We start from the raw sequence: 26,684 nt of genomic DNA on the forward strand, positions 1-26,684 counted from the left end.
AAATGTCTATGAAATGTTACGTTTTCTCCTGTGTACGGATATCACACCTTAAAATAAATATGATCCAGGGAAAGAAGAATTTCACTACATTGGAATATAATGGTTTCATATTTTATTTATGGGCAAGGAAATTAAGAAACTTGTTTTTAAATACAAAAAGCCTTCATTTATTGCATACAATTTCTATCTTCATTGTACTTTTAAAGGTCACTATAAAACTACATTCGGAAATAACAGAAAATTTTGATTTTAAATTACAAGTATATGAAAACATATAATGGGGAAGGTAAAAAGAAAAGTGTTAAAAATTCCATACATAGATATTCAAAACCTGACAGACAAATATGAATAGAAAGACTAAATAATACAAGCTTTCAAAGAAAAAATGAATAAAGCAAACAATAGCAAAGAATCTTGTTTATTCCTTTAAGTGACATTAGTACAATGACGAAGTCAGAAATTTAAGATTGCAGCCAATATCTACATTTGGCGATGATGTAACTTACAGAAATTTACAGAGTCCCTTTCCTGTGTATATCTTATCAAATTTCTGTTCGTAAACAGTCCTGGTTTACCTCAACTGAGTGACGAGTGTCACTTGAGAATGGCTATCTTACCGTGATAAAATGTACGATTATTTATGTTTAATACATCACGTGTACACAGATAAGAGAGCCATTAGGAACTTTTTTGTGATCAAATATTAAGAAAGCTTCTCGTTTATTCAAAGCAATGAAACTGAAGTGTTTTTGGTCAGTTTAGATTTTCATTTACATTACGAAGTTACTTAGAAATTGTTTCTCTTGGGGATGAAGATAGGCTGTAAGATATGGCGATCTCTTTTTCGTCTATACAGTGTAGTTTATACTTTCGCCTGGCAATATTTGTACGTAACATCGAAATATAATAACGAGATTAACACACGATAGGACTCTCGTAACGTGAAGTGCCTCCATCTTAGATAAGGGATCATTTTGTAATTTACATCCGTGATGTAATCAAGATTCAAATTCAAGATTTTTTCAAAGCTTTGTTCATCTAAGAATTTGACAGTGTCGTCCTTAGTCAGTGGGTGGTTTGGTTTGACTTTCCGGGTTCTTACACTTCGATATGTTTTGGTCCATTGTCTCTCTATACATACGTTGATTGTCCAAGTCCGGTGGGCGGTCTGGTTGGCATTCGTGAATCCGATGCTGGCAGGTGGAACATCCTACTCCAGCCCCTGATAGACCTAAGTTCCAAATAAGATCCACGGACCCGTAGCCGTTTCTATATGAGCATCAAAAACCCGTACTACCACCAAGACTTTATTTTTTTTTATTTCAGTAAGTTATTTTACGACGCTTTATCAACAGCTTACGTTATTTAGCGTCTGAATGAGATGAAGGTGATAATGCCGGTGAAATAAGTCCGGGGTCCAGCACCGAAAGTTACCCAGCATTTGCTCATATTGGGTTGAGGGAAAACTCCGGAATAAACCTCAACCAGCTAACTTGCCCCGACCGGGAATCGAACCCGGGCCACCTGGTTTCGCGGCCAGAAGCGCTAACAGTTACTCCACAGATGTGGACTCCAAGATTTTACCCCAGCCTATTTTTACTATTGTAGATGTTAGATAAAATAAGGGAGAGTTAGATTGTATTGGTGGAATGATAGAAGGAAACGGGAGTACGCCGATTAAAACCATCTGGTATGTGTAATCCGTGACGACCAGGCCGAGATCAAACCAGAAAGACCAGCGCGCTAGTACCTAAGCCACGGACGCGAATGTGACCGGTGGTACGTTTGCCGTTAAACTCGATGTTCGCGGGTTCAAACCTGGTCGAAAATATTAAGAGCCTTAAAATTCTTACTATTATTACTTCTTTCGGAACTAAAGTAAGCCCGAAAAGTTCATAAAGGAAACATGTCTCTTATTAGCGAACTCCAAACAAAAGTTACACATTTCTAGAGCATGTCAAAATTCAAATTTTCTTGAGCACAAAGTATTTATACTCTCCTGATCACATATAACAAATTGATTAGCTTAATGCACTTTCAAAGTTTCAAGACAACTTTTATCAATTCCACTATGCTGCCATCTACTGACTGCAAAAGAAGTCACATTATAATACTGATGGAATTGCATGGAGTAATAGCTTGCAGCAGTACTTCCATCTAACGGTTGTTACCAAAAATTTCATTTTCTACTATTAGAGATCCCAGTGATTGTTCTCTTTTACGTTACCACTTCTTCATAAATTTGTCATTCCCAAATTATACATATATATATATATATATATATATATATATATATATGTGTGTGTGTGTGTGTGTGTGTGTGTGTGATATATATCAAGGCTTTACTCTGCCACCGGTATACTTCAGACGAAAGTCAATTTGACTCGAGGCTAAGTAGGTATTTTGCGAGGTTATCCCCAATTGTAAAGCTAGTGTCAGGTAGTCCCATTGAAAAAACCGACTCATCTCGCCAAATATCATCTCGCTATCACCAATACAAAAAGCCTTCACGCTACTGTACTTCCGAAACGGAAAACAAATCTGTACTCAATATATGTCCTACTATTCTGGATGAACTGTAGAAAAATTATGTCACGTAGATTGTCTTAGCCAATGAGCTCTAGTCCGCTTCGGTCTTTCTTGTGATAATGATTTAGGCCTACATAATTATTGTCGTGATTTCCCGATTGCTTTCAGTTTTTATTTTTAAGTAGGCCTATTGTTCACGTGTACATTAAATAAGTTATTTCAAAGCACATCGTAAACTTTTAGTTACTACATATTCAAGTATAAAATGTAGTAGTACTTAAAAAATAACTTGTATCATAGTCAGTAGAATACATAGGCCTACTAGTCTGCCACTAGCGTTACTAGATATTAAGATGTGCACAGCCTTCTGTTTGCTGAACTGGGCTTAGTATGAACATTGTAAGAGAAGCTAGAATGAGATTAAGTGAGCGAAGCAAGAGAAGCATTAATCAGCGAGTCTACTTGTTTAGTAAGTTTTCAAATAATGTTAACATAAAGTAAGTAATATATTGCCGGTTTACAATCAAAACATAGTAAGTCAAACATATTACTTAATTACTTTTAAGAAACCCGGAGGTTCATTGCCGCCCTCACATAAGCCCGCCATTGGTCCCTATCCTAAGCAAGATTAATCCAGTCTCTATCATCATATCCCACCTCCCTCAAATCCATTTTAATATTATCTTCCCATCTACGTCTCGGCCTCCCCAAAGGTCTTTTTCCCTCCGGCCTCCCAACTAACACTCTATATAGATTTCTGGATTTGCCCATACGTGCTACATGCCCTGCCCATCTCAAACGTCTGGATTTAATGTTCCTAACTATGTATATAATGTACAGTACATAATGCATATATATATATACAGTATGTATGTGTATATATATATATATATATATATATATATATATATATATACATAAACTTAGAATTGGAAAAATTAAATGCACATAAAGAGAAACAACTTACTAAAAATAATATTTTGAGGATTCAGTTTTGTCAAGATCTTTCAAAACGTCTTTTTCTCAGAGGTAATATTTTTGACAATGTGTTTTGCTTGTAAGCCGACGATATTTATAATGGTCTCTCAAGTAAAATAAAGTTTACTAAATTTCGGGTAGAGTGGAAGTCCGACAATGAGTCCCCTACCTATGAATCGATCTACTTGGACATTGGGTTTATATCGAGGAGAAACCCAACTCTTTTGGGACAAACTTTGTAAAAAGCATGTGCCACTCTTATGTGGACAAGTTTAGTTTATCATCAAACATTTACCTTCTGTTTTCGAACAATAATTTTCACCATATTTTAATATATATATATATATATATATATATATATATATATATATATATATATATAATCGTTCAAGACTGGAAACAAACAGTAAACAGTGGAATTCCGATAACAAGGAATAAAATAGTCCAAACTATATTGTATGCCGATGATAAAGTGTTACTATCAGATTCTGAAGACAACCTACAAATAGCAGCGTACCAACTATTTAAAATCGCTAGCAAATATGATATGAAAATCTCTACATCAAAATCCAAAACAATGGCAATGTGTGGAAAAAATATACAACGGGTGAAAATTGAAATTGATGGCAAAATTATAGAACAAGTGTCTGACTTTTCATATTTAGGAAGTGTATTTGCAGAACATAAGAGTGATATTGGTATTAAATTACAAAAATATAATAAATTGAACGGTATAATACAAAGACATTTTAGTAAACAGATGATGACAGACACTAAATTAAGATTACATAACATTACATCAAAACCTGCTCTCAAATACGGAAGTGAAATTTGGATTTTAAATAATAGAAACTCTCATAAACTTGAAGTAGCCCAAATGCGTTTCTTGCGATCAATGTTAGGAGTCACTAGATTAGACCACCAAAGGAATACTTCCATCAGAGAAAAACTCGGAATATTCAGTTTAACCGAGGATATAACAAGATACCAACAAGAATTGAAACAGTATCTGCGGAGAATGGAAGGAACTGGACTCCCAAAATTAGCATTCCAGTACGATCCAACAGGACATCGAGATCAAGGTCGACCAAGACATCGGTGGAAAGACCAAGACCATCTTCGCTAGGTTCACCATCACAGGCTATTTTGACCTGAAACGAACTTGTTCATGATGAATTTTCACCATTAATACCTCCATCCATCTTACACGTACTTCCAACCGAGAAATGAAGTTCTTTATACTGTCAAATGAACAGTCATGGAAGGTCTTCGTCGACTACGTCTAGCAAAACGTAAATTTTTATTATATTCTTCTTGTAAGAAGTATCAATAGCTCGAATGATTTAACTACACACAGTAGATGCACCTTTGAATTTCTAATAGACTCTGGCCTAAATAATTTATATTTACCGAAAATTAAATTCTACGAGAACTACGGTGATGTATTCGTACTTACAATTGCTTTATTGCGTAACAGTGATGTAATATAATTTAAAGGCGATTATAGCTTGAGAGTTAGTCATAAAAATATGTCGGCTTCCTTCGTCGAAAAAATTACAATTTTGCACGTATATAATATATTTAACATTTACTTGCCTGTCTTGGTTTTGTGTTGCTTGATGCAGAAATCGTCGTAGCTTTTCCATGTACGAATACTCCAGTTGAAATCTTCATTCTTATGGTTTGAATATGAATTCAGTAACATTATAGCACAGTGACACATATTTCATCAGTCACGAATGACGGAACGAATGAAACTGAGAATGATAGCAGAAATCTCTTTCTAATCTTTAGCACAGATATGAGTAGATAATCGATTGCTTTACACAAGTAGCTACAAGCAAGTTATCAGTGCTACAATCCCTGTGGATGTGACATTAACGTTATCTGTATTGCACAGATACTTACCACTAGAAATAGTGGCTTAGGTACTGCCTTTTCGCGTCACAGAATTAAATCCAGGCTTTACGGATCTGTGACTTTAGGGATAAGGCTGCACATAGGCTACTCGTACTTAGCCATACATTTTGGCCTATTTTGGAGTTCGTCTTGATGTAGGTCATTGAATGTCCATAAAATTTTCACTGAACCTATGTAAGAACATGGTTTCATTATTACGTGTAAGAAATCTATAACGGAATATCTTAGCTTTATTTCACTCACAAAGAAAAGCATGCTAAGAATTCCTGCCATCTCTAATAATTAACAATTCTTGACCGCGTTTTATTCCTTTAGCCTCGGATCCAATGAAAAGCAAAGTGTATGTATGTATGTATGTATGTATGTATGTATGTATGTATGTATGTATGTATGTATGTATGTATGTATGTATGTATGTATGTATGTATGTATGTATGTATGTATGTATGTATGTATGTATGTATGTATGTATGTATGTATGTATGCATGCATTTTGTTTGTATGCATGTATGTATGCATGCATTTTGTATGTATGTATGTATGCATGCATGCATGCATGCATGCATATGTATATGCATGTATTCACATTGCAATTGAGTATATACCCGGTGGGAGTGATAACTAATAATTACACTCAATAATAACAATTAATAATAAACACAACTAATAAAAATACGATTAATAATAATACTACTAATAATAATTACTAGTATAATAATAATAATAATAATAATAATAATAATAATTACTAGTATAATAATAATAATAATAATAATAATAATAATAATAATAATAATAATAATGAGCATCCTAAATTAAATGAAGCACGATCACTTAAAATAATATTTAAAGTAAATATCATTTGTATCTTAACCCTAAGTTCGAACTAAACCCACGAGTATATGTTCATACCTGCATAACTACATTTCAGCACTACACTTATTTCGCTGTCAACTCACTCACTGCACTGGAACTACGACACATTTCACTGATTCTATTCTGATTTCACTAACACTTCAAAAACATTTCAGTGTTCAAATACTTTGAACTGGCATTATAAACTACAAAACTTCACTGGCACAAACACACTACACTTACACAACACACTTTACTGATACAACACTTCAAGTAACAAAATATCAATTAAACCCTTTAAATAGTGTGTATAATACTACAGTCTATTAGTAAAGTCCTTAAGCCTATTTTTAAATACATTTTTGGTTATTGGTAAAGCCTTTAGTAAGTCTGCAGGTAAAGCATTCCAGTCCCTGATATTACGATTGAGAAAAGAAAACTTTCCAGTGTCCGTCCTCTGTCTTTTTTCCCCCTCAATTTATATATGTAACCCAATAAATAACATATCCTTAGGATATCAATTTCAAAACTGTTAACATGGATTGTTAAATTCTTTAATTTGAACTACAATTTACGAATGTAACCTAATTTCATCTCTTTTCCTTTTCCATCATTTTTATAGTGAAAACAGTATCAAATAATTTTTCAGTCGCGAATACCATTTCCGTTACATTTGGGACATTTTGCTTACATTTGTGGCACAGGGTTCTATTTCCAGTAGGCTGAATTTTGTTGATATTAGTTTGTGACATTAGACCTACACGCGATTTACATCCTGGTCAGATTGTGGATATTCATTGTCGTCACATGTATAATATTTTCGCTGTTGGAATAAAGGTGAAATTTAGAAATCTTCTCGCTATTCTATAGCTGCCACAAGGGACAAAGAGTAATTAACTATATAAATGTTTACAAGTTCAGTGAACCATTAATTTTGTTTTGACAATGAAATTCCTACAAGTACATGGCTGAAAATACATTTTGTGATTGGTGGAAATATACCTAGTTTTAGAGAGGCAAGTGTTACAAAAAAGTAAAGAATGCTAATGAACTTTGTTTCATTTCGAATATAGGTGATGCTTCAGGAGAGCAATTGATCCTTTCAATGCAGCTAAAGTTACAATCGGAATAATAGATGTAGGTATTCCAAGCCTCTTAAACACATCTTTCATGAAAAGAGTAGCGGTACCTCTTGCTCCAACCAGAAGTCCGATTACTTCAAGCTCTTCTAGCTGGTACTTTTGGAGGTGAACAATAGCACAGGACTGAAATGAGACTTGATTGACCGCAGCTTGGCGCCACCGATTCTCAGTGCGTAATCCTGCCCACTCCAGCACATTCTGTTTCATGTTAAACATTTCTCACACTCACTGAGGATGCAGAAGCCATAATACCACTTGCTTGCGCAGACAAGCTCAAGGTCAAGTGATTCCAGCTTGTTACAAAAACAGCGACCTTGGTATTACTCTTTGTATTCATCCGCTTCGTTTGGAAATTCTTACTAAATTACTTACTGGCTTTTAAGGAACCCGGAGGTTCATTGTCGCCCTCACATAAGTCCGCCATTGGTCCCTATCCTGAGCAAGATTAATCCATTCTCTACCATCATATCCCACCTCCCTCAAATCCATTTTAATATTATCTTCCCATCTATGTCTCGGCCTCCCTAAAGGTCTTTTTCCCTCCGGCCTCCCAACTAACACTCTATATGCATTTCTGGATTCGCCCATACGTGCTACATGTCCTGCCCATCTCAAACGTTTGGATTTAATGTTCCTAATTATGTCAGATGAAGAATACAATACAATTCTTACTAAATTACGAGTATAAAAGTACCTTTTCTTTTACATAACGTCGCACATGAATGAAGTTTTATGTTTTATAGTAATTAACTGCTAAAATTCAAATTTTCTTTAAAATAAATACAAGGTTCTGGCCTTCACATGACTATATTTTCCTCCGTCGTGTAAGTGTTTCGACTAGTAGCCAATCACAGGTATGACAGCCACGTGCTTGTGTTTACATTAGGATTATTCTAACAGCGAAAAGATTATAGGTCTACTTTTCTAATAGCTATACCAATGAGAGTAGTTTACTTTATTGTGAGTGAAAGAGTGAAGAGAGAAGACAATATTGTGTTAACTTATGGTAATAAATTGGTGCAATTAATATAAATTTGATAGGTAAAATTATAATGGAAGACGAGTAATGAGATTGTGAGACAGGAAATGTTTAGCAGGTTAAAAAGTTTAAATTCATTACTAGATTACAAAGAAATGAAAATCATATGGGAACAGGAAGAATACACAAAAGTTGAATTTGGAAGCTAAAAAATAGAAGAGGAGAGATAGGAAAAATCCTTTATGTAAAGAAAAAGAAGACTAGATACACATTCTACTATCTTGACCAGAAAATGAAAGAGCATGAGAAATATTTATTGAGGAGTTATTAATAAAACTAAATGTACAAATAGCTTATTAGGGAATTATATACAACAGTAAACAGAAGGAAATTGAGGGAACTCTGAAAATGTTGTAGGCCTATATAGTAAAGAAAAGATGGGAAGGAAACCTAAGGTATAAACATACTGTATGTATATGTAAATAAGAAAAAGTAATTAGAGGAAAAGATTTTTGTTAAGAAATAACTAGAACGATTTACGTAGTATGGAGTATATAGTAATAGTTATTAGTATAGCCCGCTTTCTTAGGTTTTAACCTATTTTTTCATTGCATATTAACTGAAAACTTTCAACATACTTTTATGTTTTATGCTCACAAGATTGTAATGTATGAATCTTATTGAACCTAAAATGGACTAAACGAGACTTTAAGATCTAAAAAAGGCTATACCCGCAATACACAGCAAAGGAGTAGGTAAGAGGGGAAGGATGTTCAGACTGCTTAACGTTGAATGAAGAAGTGATGGCTAAGGGAAGGGAGATCACGCCTTACTCCTCCGCCCTGCTTTTGTATTAAGGGGTTGACTCGTGAGTCACGAAATGCCGACCACAGTATTACGGTCAACATCTTGTTATTAATTCTCGCAGAACCATCTTACCATTAACGATTCAAACTCAAAACTTTTACGAACATCTTATATACAAGACATAACTTCTTAGTAGGCCTACTTCAAATGTAGTGGTACCTATATTATGTAGCCTATTTACTTGGAAATGTTTGCTTTCCCTCCAGATCTTGTGTTCTTAAATTTTGAATGGTGATAATGTCGACAACTTCCCACAGTACCACTATTCCACAGTTTTTTGGTTTGCTTGTCATTCAAAGGGCGTATATAAAAATATGTTGTAGCAGTGGCGTTTAATGATTCAATTGAATAAGCGTATCTTACATCTAGTAGTTAAATTCTACTGTTGAACACATTTATATTATTTTTAAGCTAATGTGTTAGAGTTAGAACCATTAGAATATTTACACTTCCACAAGTTTCTGAAGCACTGCATCACTGATAAATGGAGCAACATTGCATTAGGTTATGATTGTACTAGTAGTTCAAGAATTGCTTTCATGTCTGTTACTTCTAAAACATCAATAGTACCATGAGCTCAAATCGGTAATCAATAGTTGGTTGTGATATAGACAACTCTAATATAGGCCCGACCTTAGTGGTTTTACTTATTTATTTGTGATACACTATTTTTCATTATACTTATGCACTCCCACACATTTTATTTTTGAGAGTCTTTCTTTCGCCTTTTTTTTTTTTTTTTGCCTAGGGGTCATTTTATTGTTATGGGTGTAAAAATGTTTAGTTATATTGACAATTTTATTTTTTATTTTAATGGGTTATTTTACGACGCTGTATCAACATCAAGGTTATTTAGCGTATGAATGAAATGAAGGTGATAATGCCGGTGAAATGAGTCCGGGTCCAGCACCGAAAGTTACCCAGCATTCGCTCGTATTGGGTTGAGGGAAAACCCCGGAAAAAACTTCAACCAGGTAACTTGCCCCGAGATTCGAACCCGGGCCACCTGGTTTTGCGGATAGACGCGGTGACCGTTACTCCACAGGTTTGGACGTTATATTGACAAAAGACTTGAGATTATGTCAATTTTTTGTCTTATAGGCAGTTGAAAAAGCTATTGCAGGCCTAGATATCTCTAGTTACCTAGCTGTTAATTCCATAATTCTGAAATTCATATCTTTTGTCTAAGATAAAGGAGAAGGGAAAGACATTGGCATTGCGCATTCATGTAGTTCATTCAGTAACTCTGCTAATTGGTAAGTTCTGAAAGAGTGGGACTTTTTTCTGTATCTGTAAGATTTTTTGAACAAGATTACCTTTTTTAAAGCTTGCATTTGCGTTGGACCAAGGACATAGAGAATATTTGTAACAGTGTGACGGTCTGTTCGGTTGATTCCGTTAGAGCGTAGGTTTGCACGTAAAGGAATTTCTTATACACATCTCTGCTCTGTTTTTCATTCGTTTTGTTTATTTGTTCTCTCTGTTTATAGGTCAAATGTTGTGAATAATTTATAACGAAGATATATTCAAGAAGTAAATTAGGTGCAAAATAAACATCCTTTCCCTAGTCGTGTGAACCAGGCGCTGTACGAAGTGGACTTAAGGCAAATTCACTCTAAGGCTGTATGTATAGAACAAACACTGAACTCAAACGCGATTTGCGAATACAGAAGTATTCATTTTCCCATTTCTATTTAAACTAGAATTTCCAGAAAAAACATTGAGTTGAATAGATTTTCTATAGCACGCAACAGTGAAAATTCAAATTTAAATTTTTCTAACTTCGCAGGTGCGGAAATCTGAGACAGGTTAGATTTCGTAGCTTAGCTTAGGCTTCTCGTATGCCTTTTACATATGAATCTGTGACAGGTTAAGTTAGTTTAGTTTAAGTTTTTTGTAATGCCTTGCATATACTAAGTGAAGTGAAGTGAAGTGAAGTGAAGTGAAGTGAAGTGAAGTGAAGTGAAGTGAAGTGAAGTGAAGTGAAGTGAAGTGTACGTTTCGCTGTATTATACTGTATTTTGAAGTGTTCTGCCTTTTTATTTCACGTGTTAAATAATCATTTTTAGGTTATCTACACTGATCAATTCTTTCCAATTTTTACGCATTTTTTTATGTTTTCACGTCAACTGACGTCCTATACGAATTCTTCACATTCCAAACTATCTTCCATCTGAAAATTTTTTCGTCAAAAAACTTCAGTTTCACGTGCTATAGAAAAAACCCCGTTGAATTCCACCCTAGATAGTGAATACAAACCCGCTCTAACTTAGCCTATGTGAATGATCCGTGGAATTAATGGAAGGGATGAATGACGTTATCCGGCTTGTGACGTGTGCCACAACTGGAGCTCAGTTTTGTATCCCTGATGTAAACCAGAGCAGTGTATATTATACTGCTCTGATGTAAACTAATGGTAAATTGCTTTAAAACAAGTTTTATAATTTCTTTCCTTCGTTTTTTATGATCCCTGTCTCTCATATTGTTTCTTTCCCGATCTTTATCTTTTTTCAACAAATGTGGTGTCACCAATTTCCTTTTGCTAAAATATTCCAATAAAAGCATTCATATTTAGGCATATAATTCGTACAATTTATTCTACAGTAAAAAAAAGGTAAAGGTAAAGGTATCCCCGTAAAATGCCATGAAGGCACTTGGGGGGCATGGAGGTAGAGCCCCATGCTTTCCATGACCTCGGCACTAGAATGAGGTGGTGTGGTCGGCACCACGCTCTGGCCGCCTTTTATCCCCGGGAAAGATCCGGTACTCAATTTTATAGGAGGCTGAGTGAACCTCGGGGCCGTTCTATTCTACAGTAAAAGTGAATAATGATAATGATAATGATAATAATAATAATAATAATAATAATAATAATAATAATTACGCTAAACTATTCGTAATATGCAATAAAATTGTTAAAGAAAAATGGTGCCTTCTTTAGTAGGCCCTATTGTGGTCTAGTTCTGTAGAATTAAAATAATTGTAACAATAACAAATTTAGCAAAATTTCCGTATAATGAAACTTTTAAACCTTAATATAGTTGGATACACTTAGGAATAAAAAGAGAGATTACTTGAAGGAAAAACTGAATGAGGTAGAAACAAATAGTAAGAAGAAAAACATTAGAGATTTATATAAGGGTATAAAGGAATTTAAGAACGGATATCAGCCAAGGGTAAACGTGATCAAGGATGAGAATGGTGACTTGCTTGCAGACTCTCCATCAGTCCTAAACAGATGGAAAAACTATTTTGCGCAACTACTAAATGCACATAAGCCAAATAGAAATGATCGGGACGAAATTGAAATACAAACCGCTGAGCCATTTATACCCGAATCCACGCTTTCAGAAGTCGAAATTGCGATAGAAAATCTGAAAAAGTACAAGTCTCCAGGTATCGATAAAATTCCAGCAGAATTAATACAAGAGGGTGGAAGTGCATTATATAGCGAAATTTATAAACTTGTACTTGCTATTTGGGAAAAGGAAATTGTACCAGAACAATGGAAGGAGACCATAATTGTACCAATTTTTAAGAAGGGGGACAAAACCAACTGTGGTAACTTTCGAGGGATATCACTTTTGTTGACGTCGTAAAAAATTTTGTCCAATATTCTTTTGAGAAGATTAACTCCGTACGTAGATGAAATTATTGGGGATCATCAGTGCGGTTTTAGGCGTAATAGATCGACTATTGATCAGATTTTTTGTATTCGACAGATAATGGAGAAAAAATGGGAGTATAAGGGTACAGTACAGATTTGCAGTACATCAGTTATTCATAGATTTCAAAAAGGCATATAACTCGGTTAAGAGGGAAGTATTATATGATATTCTTATTGAATTTGGTATTCCCAAGAAACTAGTTCGATTAATTAAAATGTGTCTCAATGAAACATACAGCAGAGTCCGTATAGGTCAGTTTCTATCTGATGCTTTTCCAATTCACTGCGGGCTGAAGCAGAGAGATGCACTATCACCTTTACTTTTTAACTTCGCTCTAGAATATGCCATTAGGAAAGTTCAGGATAACAGGCAGGGTTTGGAATTGAACGGGTTACATCAGCTTCTTGTCTATGTGGATGACGTGAATATGTTAGGAGAAAATACACAAACGATTAGGGAAAACACGGAAATTTTACTTGAAGCAAGTAAAGCGATCGGTTTGGAAGTAAATCCCGAAAAGACAAAGTATATGATTGTCTCGTGACCAGAATATTGTACGAAATGGAAATATAAAAATTGGAGATTTATCCTTCGAAGGGGTGGAAAAATTCAAATATCTTGGAGCAACAGTAACAAATATAAATGACACTCGGGAGGAAATTAAACGCAGAAAAAATATGGGAAATGCCTGTTATTATTCGGTTGAGAAGCTTTTATCATCTAGTCTGCTGTCAAAAAATCTGAAAGTTAGAATTTATAAAACAGTTATATTACCGGTTGTTCTGTATGGTTGTGAAACTTGGACTCTCACTCAGAGAGGAACATAGGTTAAGGGTGTTTGAGAATAAGGTGCTTAGGAAAATATTTGGGGCTAAGCGGGATGAAGTTACAGGAGAATGGAGAAAGTTACACAACGCAGAACTGCACGCATTGTATTCTTCACCTGACATAATTAGGAACATTAAATCCAGACGTTTGAGATGGGCAGGGCATGTAGCACGTATGGGCGAATCAAGAAATGCATATAGAGTGTTAGTTGGGAGACCGGAGGGAAAAAGACCTTTGGGGAGGCCGAGACGTAGATGGGAGGATGGTATTAAAATGGATTTGAGGGAGGTGGGATATGATGATAGAGACTGGATTGGTCTTGCACAGGATAGGGACCGATGGCGGGCTTATGTGAGGGCGGCAATGAGCCTTCGGGTTCCTTAAAAGCCATTTGTAAGTAAGTAAGTATATAGCCAATTAAACTCCTGTGAAGTAGGATCATTACTACGCTGATCTACATAATAGTGGAGATCATACTAGTGTTAACGAACAAACTGTCATGTCAGAGATGGATTCGATTCCACAATCGTGGCTTTCTCCTTGAAGCTAAACATGAACACTTAATATCCTACAACGCGGGCGATGAATAAGTTATAGTTGACATTAATTTGCAGACTGTTTAGTGAGACGTAAATATATTACGAGCAGGGATAATAATTCTGTGGTGCGCGGTAAAAAGGACACACGTCATAAATTGTAAGTTTTCAGTAGAGCAGAAGCAAAATTTGAAACGAGGTTCAATATCATTAAGATGGGTTGGAAATCTGACCTCTACATCATTATTAAAGGGAATAGACATATGCCATGTATACCATCTGCAGTACATTTTTTGTGTAGTCACATGGAGGTCATAACTCAAAACCACTAATTTCAGATTAACGCTTTGTTTTTTACCGTGCACCATAGAATTATTGAACGTACTCAAATCTGCGATACGGTTCTCTTGTACACAAACATTTCCTACATTCCAATCGACTGTGTTAATTATCTGAATCGAATTCAACAAGTATAATGCCGTAATTATTTTTCGCAAACAAGCATCACTTAAAAATAATGTAAACAGACATATTTACAAGCTGAGACAAAAGCAAGTCTTGAAAAACATAGCAATAATATTTAAGACTTAACAATTAAGGGCCTATGTAAAATGAGATAGCACGAATTGTCAAAATCAGACTTTACATTTGTACAATCAAGTATAAACACAAAACAAATGAGCTCTTAATTATATACAGACTGAAAGGGGTATAACTGTATTAATTTTAAGAACATAATCTTTAGGTTGTAAGTAACCAAAAAGTCTAATGTCATTTTGGTATTGGAGCAACAGTTTAGCATAAAAAAATTGCGTCTGAAGTTTGAATCCCATTTACAGTATGGTAAAACTATTGGATATTCAAACGTATGATTGGTAAAATATCAACGCGAGGAAAAAGCCGAAAAAAATATTCCTTTGGCATACCTTCTAAAAACGCTTCGTTTGTGTAATAACGTACAAAATTAACTGATTAAAAACGCATTTACAGTGTGACGGAAATGTAATCAGTTAATTTTGTATGCTATTACACAAGTGAAGCGTTGGCTTGAAAAAGGAACATTTTTTTTCGGCTTGCTCTTCGCGTTGATATCTTACCACTCATACCTCTCAATACCCAATAGGTTTACCATAAATAGGAGTTAAACTACAGACACAATTTTCAGCTAAATAGCCTGATATATAATTTACTTACTTGAAATTGTGGACAACAGACCGGCCATTAAACTGCTGCCCACGGTCATCACAGTATTTTCTGGCAGTTTCCTATGGTGTTCCCTGGGCAGCTAGACAGGGAGGAAGTCGGACGTTTCAACCTGTGTACCTCGCCAAATCAACTGTGCCTGCAGAGAGCTGGTGGACGTCCCTTTTCAGAGAAGGGACTGCAAGGGGGTGAGGGGCATCATTTGACTAAATAGCGAACTTAAGCTTACGTGATTGGACAAAAACTAATTTCCCCTCCTTCCACCCCGTTATTCTTCGTACTTTGAAGCTGTGGTTTCTTATGTTTGTCAAGTGATTATGAACTTTACTAGTAGAATCCCAGTGTTGCCAACGTGGTGTTTCATATCCAATATAATGCGATATTTTTTCTAGTAGGTATTGGATGACTGGAACTATAGATATTACTAAATACGAATAGTAAGCATTGTTACCAACATTTGGCGTGACATATTTATACCTCACGTACTTAAACCTGTCCTTTTCTTTGTCGTTCTCAGATCATCATCATCATCATCATCATCATCATCATCATCATCTGTGTGAGGAATAATAATAATAATAATAATAATAATAATAATAATAATAATAATAATAATAATAATAATATATTTTAGCAGGCAGAGTTAAGGCCGTGAGGCCTTCTCTTCCACTCAACCAGCAAAAAGTATACATACATAATTATGAACTTACAATCTACAAAGAAAACAACAATTTGATTTAGATAAAAGTTACGTATATACAAAAGTTACTTATGAATTAAACAGCAAATTACTATGAACTATTAATTAAAGAATGAAATACAAACTGTGTTATTATTCGGTTGAGAAGCTTTTGTCATCTAGTCTGCGTCAAAAAATCTGAAAGTTAGAACTTATAAAACAGTTATATTACCGGTTGTTCGGTATAGTTGTGAAACTTGGACTCTCACTTTGAGAGAGGAACAGAGATTAAGGGTGTTTGAGAACAAGGTGCTTAGGAAAATATTTGGGGCTAAGAGGGATGAAGTTACAGGAGAATGGAGAAAGTTACACAACACAGAACTGCACGCATTGTATTCTTCACCTGACATAATTAGGGACATTAAATCCAGACTTTGAGATTGGCATGGCATGTAACACATATGGACGAATCCAGAAATGCATATAGAGTGTTAGTTGGGAGACCGGAGGGAAAAAGACCTTTGGGGAGGCAGAGACGTAGATGGGAGAATATTAAAATGAATTTGATTGAGGTGGATATGATGGTAGAGACTGGATTAATCTTACACAGGAAAGGGACCGATGGCGGGCTTATATGAGGGCGGCAATGAACCTCCGAGTTCCTTAAAAGCCATTTGTAAGTAAGTTGTAATACAAACTGTGTAGCAGAATTAAATTAAAATACATATAATGGTAATTTATTTCAAATAATGTTAGATAGTAGGAAGAGATTATTGAGAGGCAATTTTGAAAATACAGCGCTATCAGGATGCATGTATAAAGAAAGAAGTTACCATATAGTCAGTGATAGCTAAGTCAGTATAATTGGAGTGAATTGCTAACAAGATTATCCTTTAAGCTATTTTTAAAAATGTTTATTGTTTTGCAGCCCCTAATACTTTGTGACAGGGAATTCCATTGTCGCGAGGTGGATATTGTGAAAGATGATGAATAACAAGATGTTCTATGAAGAGGTATACTTAGCGTGCTACAGATAAGTGATTGGTATTTATGTCGTGGTTAGAGTATAGATAAGAGAAACGAGACAATAGGTAATTTGGTTTGAGTTGTGCAGAATTCGAAAGAGTGAAGACAAAGAGTGTAAAATAACATTGGAGTGGCGCAACATTGGAAAATTTTAAACTCACCGTTAACCGAAAGGATAATGCTTCTTTTCAAGAGGAATACCAGGAAAACAAGCTAAATACTAGAAGGAAAAGGATTATACACATAGAACCAGGGGAATACAAGGAGAGAAAGAAGAATACAAGGAGAACAGGGGTATACAAGGGTAATACAAAGAGAATAAGGGTATTGCAATGAGAAGGAAAATACAAGGAGAAAAAGGGGAACGCAAGGAAAATAAATAGGCCTATAAGGAAAACAAAGCGAAGAGGTTGCATTTTTATATACCGATCAATTTTCAAGTTATGCCCCTATACCTAATGAGGAGAAATACTTAATTCTTTGTCAACACAAGACGTAGGATTTACGTTCGGGTTGAGGGAGTTAAGTTTCCACTTTCCAGTCGGATATCGAACCTTAATACTATTGATATATAGCTGCTCCCTGTAATATCGCGAGGTTTGGGGGACGGGTTATGATTCCGATTATAAGACAGCCTAGCTTTAAACGAGACAAAGAATTTCATTTTCTTCGCTCAGAACGAACTCAGAGTAAATACGTAACTTAAATCCAGTCGTATTTGCTATATTTATCGCTCTAGCCTAGTTCGTGATTCTGTGCACTAATTCTTTTCAGTCTCATCTGCAGATCAAAATAATTTACTTAGGAAAGAATTTTCTCCAACGGCAGTATCTGACAGATAGTTCCGTGGTATTAAGGAGAAACTATACTTCCATATCTTACAATGTTAAATTCCTCAATTTGGGTCCACTTTTCTCAGAAGTTATAAAAGTTACAAATGTAGAAAAAATAGGGCATATGTAACATATATTTATGTATACAACCAGTTAAATAAATTTAAAATTCCACTGAGCGGTTGGTAAAAAGTTTTTTTTTTTCATTGATAACATTTTTTGTATTAACAATTACTACAAATTATTTTTTATTTTTGCTGAAAATAGAAATAATCTTAATTTTTAACCTATTGTGTAAAATGGCATCACATTGATATTGTATATTAATTTCAGCCTTGTGGGTACAATACTTCCTGAGAAAAGTGCACCAAGTCACAAAAATAAGAAAATGCAGAGGAATGGTGTCAAAGTTTCCATATCTTGCAATGTTACATTCCTCAATTTTGAGTGCACTTTTCTCAGAAGTGATAAAAGATACAAGTGTAGAATAAATGGGGTATATGTAACACACTTTTATGTATAGAATCGGCTAAATAAATTTAAAATTCCACTGAGCCGTTGGCAAAAAAAAAATCCATTGATAATATTTTTTGCATTAAGAATTACTACAATATTTTTGCTGAAGATAGGGCTAAAAGCTGACAATTAGAAGAAATGAAGTCATATTATCATTTTACACATATTACACTATCGAAAAACGATAAAATCTAAAATATCATTTTTTTTGTCAAAATTCGGTGTAGGTACAGATTCCCCTTAACTACAGTGTAGTATCAGGAGAGTAGTATATTACCGTTATATTTTTTACCGGTTGAAGACAACATGAATGAATGAATGAAGTGCATTATTTATACATAATACATACAAACACATATACACATGATCCTTCGCACGAGCCTCTACCGGCCATTCGTTCAAGTTAAAAAACCTGATGACAATAATAATAATAATAATAATAATAATAATAATAATAATAATAATAATAATAATTATAATAATAATAATAATTATTATTATTATTATAATAATAATTATAAAATGATAAAATAATAAAATAACAATAATAATTATAATTACTGTTATCATCAATTATTATCACAATTACAACTAACCCAATTTCATACCAAATTTCACAAAAATAATTCAAATAATAAAAATTAAATAAACGTTAGGTATGAGTAAAAACATAGTAAAACATAAATATAAATATAAAGAATTAAATTCAATTCCTTACCAAAATTTTTAATAAACAATCCAAATAATAAATATAAATGTAAGGCATAAAAAACACATACAACAGCTGAAGACAACATAAATGTGCTTAAGTGCCAATTTTTCAAGTCATTTTATTCAATCTAAGGGAGGAACATCCATACGAGAATATCATACTAAATTGTCTTTGTCGTAGCTGAACTGTAAGTATCTCATTCGTGCGTCAAAAGACGGTGTAGTAGGTATCTCAACATGCATTGCGCAGTCTGTTTTTCATCAGTATCTCAGAAAGTTGTTTTTGGCACTTAGCACATTCAGAATATTAGGTTCTCAATTGTTTGCATACATTTGAAATCTGATTAGTGTAATATGTACTAATCAGTGATATATGCAGTGGAGGGGGAAAGGAACTGGCCACCCTACCTCATTATCTCCTGGCCATATTGCCTCATGTGTGATGCCGTATTGGTATCACTTGTGAGGTCCAGACTTGTCTTCGCAGTTGACTAAATAATAATAATAATAATAATAATAATAATAATAATAATAATAATAATAATTTCGTGAATATTAGATATTGAGATCTAACGTTTTAAATGTCTTCTTTGGTCTCTTCTTTTCCTAAGGGAATAGCGTTAATTAAATGTTTTTGATTTGAAATTAACGTAGGGGCATTACGATCCAGATCTTTCAAGATCTATTGCTCTAACAGTCAAGCTAGTTCGTCGCTATGTAGTAATGGCTAACACGTCTGACCTTGAAATGAGCGGGTTCGGGTTCAAATCCTGGTTGCGACAAGTTACTTGGTTGGGGTTTTTCCGGGGGTTTCCCTCAACGTGTTGAAGCAGAAATTGTTGGATAACTTTCGACGTTGGAGCTCGGACTTATTGCGCCATCATCATCATCATCATCATCATCATCATCATCCATACCATAACCCGGATTAAGTTCAAGGTGAGGTGTGCTGTACTTGTACAAGAGCGCGGCCGTTCGGCTAAAGTATCATTCACAGACCAGGAGTGGTAAGCACAATAAGCTTCAGGCTGCAGTTTAAGCCTTCGCGTCTCTCCTCCGTAAAAATCTGATTAATGATTTTACGTAATTTAATAATTTAGTTTTTGATCTACCAATTACAACTGATCCATCCAATAGTAATAGACTATTGTAATTTTTGAAAATGTATTTATAATACAATGAATTTGAGGGAGGTGGGATGTGATTGTAGAGACTGGATTAATCTTGCTCAGGATAGGGACCGATGGCGGGCTTATTTGAGGGCGGCAATGAACCTCCGAGTTCCTTAAAAGCCATAAGTAAGTAAGCAAGCAAGTAAGTAAGTAATAAGTAAGTAAGTAAGTAATTTATAATACAAAATGTTTATTACCGGTACTTATTTTGAGTTGAAATTAAACTTGTACGTAACTACTGTATGTTAATCAAGTTTCTTACTAGAATGAGACTGGTGCCCTCATATCCAAGCACACTTGCTTTTCGTCAGGACTGAAAGAAGTCGACTTCTTTGCCCTTGTGACCCACGCCATTGTAATGTACTAATTGCATTTACAAGAAAAAAAAACACCTTTTTCAGTAGGGACAAAAGATGATGGGTTCAGGAAGGCCAAATTCCAACCGCACAAATTAGTACGCACCAGCAGCTTTGTTTGACTCCGTTTGACGTAGGCCTAAATACCTTCATACTTGCAGTGTAAGTGGTAGCTGGCTGCGGTATACGCAAGAGCTTTGGTTCCTCTGTAACGTAATGTGGAAATTACAGCCATGTCTTGATCTCTAGAACATGAATGTTTCTCATTATCATTGTGATTATTTGTGTGGATATCTGCTATGGTCCTGATTCCATGTCACGAGAGTTACACCGTGTGTCCTATCGAAGATTTTTTCAGACAAAAATTTAGTTTCAAGATATATATATATATTATATATATATATATATATATATATATATATGAAAATACATTTCACAATTTAACGTACAGTATACCAACCGTTATGAAACTTATGTAAACCACGTAGAATAATAAAATTATTATAAATAATATTATTATTGCAATTTAAAACTTCTACGGACACAATAATAGCTTTTAAAGTTTAAAGAAATACGAATTACTTTGTAAAGTTAACGTAAATCTAGTCATTGGGAAATGGAGTAAAACGTAGTATGAATTCTTTCTGTAACAATTTTTCTTTTTATAGATGAGCTCACAAATTAAATCTTAGGAATAGTTTCTTCTCACAAATACGGTATTTTATCAGTTAGACCTAAACCACTCCCTTGCGTAATTCCCTTCTGAAGATTTTTATTAAATAAAACAAATTAAGTTAAAATGTAACATATTTCCCTTTCTTAGAATAATTCCATTCAAAATACACAGAAATTTCCCTTTAACCAGTTTTGGCGGCAAGTTGTCCACTTTTTTGACATCACGTTATTTTTCGTGCGTAAATACCCAGGGTCAGCGAACTCACTTCTGACAGTAGACGTTTACCTGGCCGTCTAAACGTGTGTGTGTGTATCCAATACCTACCCAGTGATGTCAAAGCAAGCGCATTTTTCTGACCTTGACGTCGCGCGCGAGCATCAAGCGCTAGGTACGGAATGAGGAAGGGTTATGTATATGAATCAGCAGCCTGTTGGATTTAAAAAACAGTAGTGCACAAACTTCAAACGGAACGTGAAATTTTATGTCGTTATTTTTATATGGCTTCTTTCTGTTTGATATTACGTATATTGTCTGAAAGAAGTACTAACGCCAATTTCTTAATATTACAGTTGTGTTTTAAACGTTAATAACATAATACTTTATTATATATTTACACACATGCCATAGTAGTACAACTATACTGTACTAAGTGAATGAAACACATCATTCATAAAGAAAGTTATATCCCAAAAAAAGAGATTGAGTGTGACATGATAAGCTGGAATTTATATTGATGATATCTTTAGCCTTATAAAAGTAATCAATAAACTAATCAAAACAATGCTATAGTACAAATCAAAGTTACCTAGGTATATGTTTTAACAGTAACTAATATCACATAACAAAACTCTTATCGCAGTATGTTTTCAGGTGATATTGGTGCGCTACTTCCTATCATCAGAATATTAAATTATTTTCTCGAAATCTTCTGAAGCTATAGAGCTGACGTTTTTACAACACATGGGCACATATCTTTTGTTTATGATGTAAGAGTAATTGCTTTGTTTTATTCATTCCCTTACATACATTTTCCATGCGAATATTTTCAAAATTTTCAGTACACTATCTTCAGTAATATTTATGATATCTGTATTAGATTTACGAAAACATCGCTCCAGTACCTGTAAGGCTACTAAATAAACATATCTGAAAATTTCACTTTTCTATAAAAAAGTTGAGAAAATATTTCTTTTGAATAAAAAACAAACTTGTGAATAATGAGCATTAAAATTAAAACTTACATTCCTATAATGGACTTATACTTCTCAGATAAAGCTAAAAATTAACATGGGTACAGTTTTAATAAGTTCTCTTTCCTTTATCTATTGATTCAGTGTTGGCCATCCCTGTATATAGCTCGACCAAGCGGCATATACTACCTCACTCGTCTGTCTCTTTCCTTTCCGCTGTAAAGCGCTCAGGCTATCCTGAGCTCTAAAGCGCGCACTTGCGCCTATGGGCATCAATTGACATGACTGACCCACCCACTTCACTTATGTGATTCGGGTTCCGAATATTGCTGATAGATGGCAGAACTGTGATCCATTTTTCAAGTTGCACACTATTTCAGCATATTGTGTGTCTGTGGAAAGTTTTGTCGTGTACTAGTGTGAGTGTGTAAGTGTTCTCGTAAGTATAGTCTAGGGCAGCGTTTTTAAACTTTTTTCAACATGTGGCATCAAACTGTGGTGAATCTCTCGCTTTAGGAAGAAACACAGGTATTGATACAGTAGAATTGGTAGACTAATGTTCACCCGCGGAGTTACGAAGGATGTCTTTGTATAAGAATATTTGCTCGATGTCATTGCACTTAAAGGAAATTAATACAGGGACATCATTTTATTTTTACTAATATTTCTAATATTAACCTGGCTATACCTTTGGATTAACGATTGAGAACCGGAAACATCGTTTGCTACCCCGTTCCACGACTGGAGTTCGATTATACTGACGTAAAATACAAACAAATCATTTTATTAGGTATAGGAGGGAAGAAAAGTAGTTAATCCATTTACGTAAACTAGGAAATATCGCGATTTTGAGTTTGATAATTTTCATTAGGTTTTTCCTTAATCAAAATACAGTGCTGTATTAAAAATAAGTGTTTTTACTCACGAACTGAGCTATCCATTCGGACGTATTCATTATGCAGTGTATACTATACTGTCTACAGCACATTAGCGTACAATACAGAGAATGAAGTTAAATTGAAAAATAATTATAATATGGATATTTAAACACATTTTTGAAAATGCGTGGCCGTTCATTTCTATACAGGCTTCAGTTCTTTCGTGCATATTATCGCACTATAGACTATTGTACGTAATTCCAATTACCAGTTTCGTCCTTCGTACTAGTAACTCATGTTGAAATAATTCTGTACGTACTCTATAAAAGAGTACCTTACGTACTGCAAATTCAATCTTCACTTCTGCCCGATTCGAAATGATGAAATTACTCAGACATGCTATCTACTGTCTGTTCATGTGGTTTTGTCGAAGGGTTGTAGAAAGGGGGCAAATCACGTGACAGTTAATTACTTGACGAGGTCCTTTTATTTACGTTATTTTAAACAGTTGTATAATATTACGTAGATCTCTAATTCCTAACAGACATTAATGTTTTCAGAAAAGTACTAAGACAGTCCAGCCACTAACCTTTACTGAGGGACGAATAGAAGTGGGTGGGAGAAACCGGGATGCGACGTAGGTAAACGGACAACAGTACCTGTGCGAAAATATGATTCAATATTTAAAGCTTTTCGTCACTGGAAAACGCGAATACATTTCTGGAACGTACTATATTCACTAACTCAGTACTGTTTACTGTGACCGTAAAGCGACTTTTAACTGTATACGCGGCTTTGGTTCTGTGTGGAAGACGTGTGGAAGTTTACTAGTAGAAGGGGTGGGAGTGAAGTACATTGAAAAACTCAGGTACAATAAAACTTGAAGTAAAAATAAAATGATGTCCCTGTACAACTGGAGAAGAGTTATTCCAAGCATGAAGAAAATATATAGAAGAAATGAACCTGAACATAAAGCATCTTGTATCTGTAGCAACAGACGGGACTCGAAATACGATTTTAAAAAGTCTACTAGGTGGGCACGTGTTATTAAGAGAGCTGGAAATGAGTGAGAACATAAAACGTTGCCACTGTATAACACACCAGACTGGCTTAGATTTATTAAAAATGCTCTGCATAGAAAAATAACCTATGTGTAGTCCTATCATAGGCTGCCTGCCGCTACCCTACATAGCTGCTATGTTTGGCTCTAAATTCAATATACTGTATTTTCGAACAATATTGTTCTCTGAATGAAAACTTGTAAAATCTAAACAAAAATCGTGACTAACAGACGAAAATTTACGAGTTGTATTAAGAGTGACAAATTGTGACGTACTTTCCTAGGTTTTTGTAGTACAGTAAAATAAAGGTGAAATAGAATATGTATAAACTGTTCATCTATAAATCAATATTGTGTAGTCTACGCCAGATGATTGGGTTGAGAGTCCGTCCCTGGGATCCGAACGGATTGATATTACATCTTATGCATTGCGGTTTGGGTCCAGTGATGTCATCGTGAGTACGAATTTGCCGTAAAATTTTGGAAATATTCAACATTTTTTACCTCCATTACTGTATCTTGTACAATAATGAAAATTAGTATGTGTAAAACACTGTCCTTCTGCTATATATTTTTACGATTAAAAAAAATTATTTACATTTATTTTTTCAAAATTCAATTCACTGTGCAGTGATGATGCGTTTCCCACATAACTAAAAATTATACAACGTTCTATGATGAAATTTTTTGTTTGTATTTATGCATGTCATATCTACAACATGATGCAAGATCACTTCTCTGCCTTTGATAGATTGTGTGATAAAAAATAAATTCATTTTAAAAAATGGTCAAATATCAGTATTTTCTATTACAAAAAATAAAAAATATTATTTATTAAGGAATGTAGTTGAAAGACCATTACATTTTAAATATGAGTTTCAGCAATAAAATAAAAGAGAGAGAGACAGAACATGAAAAAGTTAACAAGTTTTTGAGTTATGAGGAAACGCTTCATCATTGCACATTGAACTGCAACATTTTGAATTTTGAAAAAAAAAAAATGTATATATATTTTTTAAATCGTAGAAATATATATATATATATATTTTTTTTTCATATAGCAGAATTATAGTGTTTTATACATACCAATTTTCATTATTGTATAAGATACAGTAATGGAGGAAAAAAATGTTGGATATTTCCAAAAATTGCACTGCTGTAAGCTGTACCTAACCCCTTAAAGGAAAAGGGCCGGAAGATGGTATTTGATACACAAATAAAATCTTCTTACAAATCGTAATATAATACTATTCTACTGAAAGAATTTATAAATAATAATTTTCGTAATGTAAAAAGTTTTAGACTTTTGGTCATATTTAACATTTGTGTCTTTGTTTTTTTTTTTCAGATTTATAGAGTTATCTTATGATTTTTTATAATTCTCTGTCCAATTATATTATTATTTTTTTCATTAAGTTATCGGTGTAAGTTTTCCACAGGAAAATTGTAACACAGTGCACATTACTGCACCTGTTGTCCAATATTTCACCACATAGTGCGTCACGCAACAATACGAATTTACTTTATTATGAATACATGCAGTACAGTAAAAGCTGTTTCAATACATAACAAAATGCGTCTGAAAATATAATTAGCTCGATTTATGGAGTTTAATATTAGTCTAGCATTATAAAAATTGTTAGTGTAAATGCGCACTGTTACTGTTTGTTTTCTACATTCTGCAGAATAATGCCGGCGGAAGAGTGGAGTGTTCACAGCTGCAGCAAAAGTGTTAAATTTGTGAATATTTACATTTAGAAATGCTATCAAGGATATAGCAGTTGAGGTTCGTTGATGTGAAAATTAGTTGACTGTAGTCTGTAGTGAACATAGCTCTAAACCCCTGCAGTGACTGACTAGACAGACCTTCAATCTGTCACGCAGACAGTCCGGGCTCGAGTCCCAGTGAAGTCTGTGGGTTTTCATTGACTATTATACTTTTAATACGTCATAGTATTTTTGACCTATAAAATGGTACGGAACGACGTGGTTCAACCAATCATGGCTGTTTATCCTACAAGTTTTATCACCTCCCTAGCATTTGTCTTTTATCATCTCCCTAGCATTTGTTTCTTTGTTTGC

The 26,684-nt window shown here is 34.3% G+C and overlaps 2 protein-coding genes across 4 annotated transcripts in view; one reads left to right on the forward strand and one right to left on the reverse strand.

Annotated features, from left to right (window-relative positions):
* Positions 1–15,697, reverse strand: part of LOC138710863 (uncharacterized) — a 30,477-nt gene extending 14,780 nt beyond the window's left edge. For 2 of the 3 annotated variants that reach the window (XM_069842034.1, XM_069842035.1), the window contains exon 1: positions 5,104–5,254. In XM_069842034.1, coding sequence (XP_069698135.1) covers positions 5,104–5,230 — 127 coding nt within the window. In that variant the 5' untranslated portion in view covers positions 5,231–5,254. Of the gene's footprint in view, positions 1–5,103; positions 5,255–15,496 lie in introns of those variants that run through there. The other variant, XM_069842036.1, reaches the window with a different exon arrangement.
* Positions 1–26,684, forward strand: part of LOC138710867 (uncharacterized) — a 2,470,114-nt gene that overhangs the window by 396,373 nt on the left and 2,047,057 nt on the right. The window lies entirely within an intron of this gene.

The sequence above is a fragment of the Periplaneta americana genome, chromosome 12 (assembly GCF_040183065.1).
Source record: "Periplaneta americana isolate PAMFEO1 chromosome 12, P.americana_PAMFEO1_priV1, whole genome shotgun sequence".
In the NCBI taxonomy this organism is placed as follows: Eukaryota; Metazoa; Arthropoda; class Insecta; order Blattodea; family Blattidae; genus Periplaneta; species Periplaneta americana.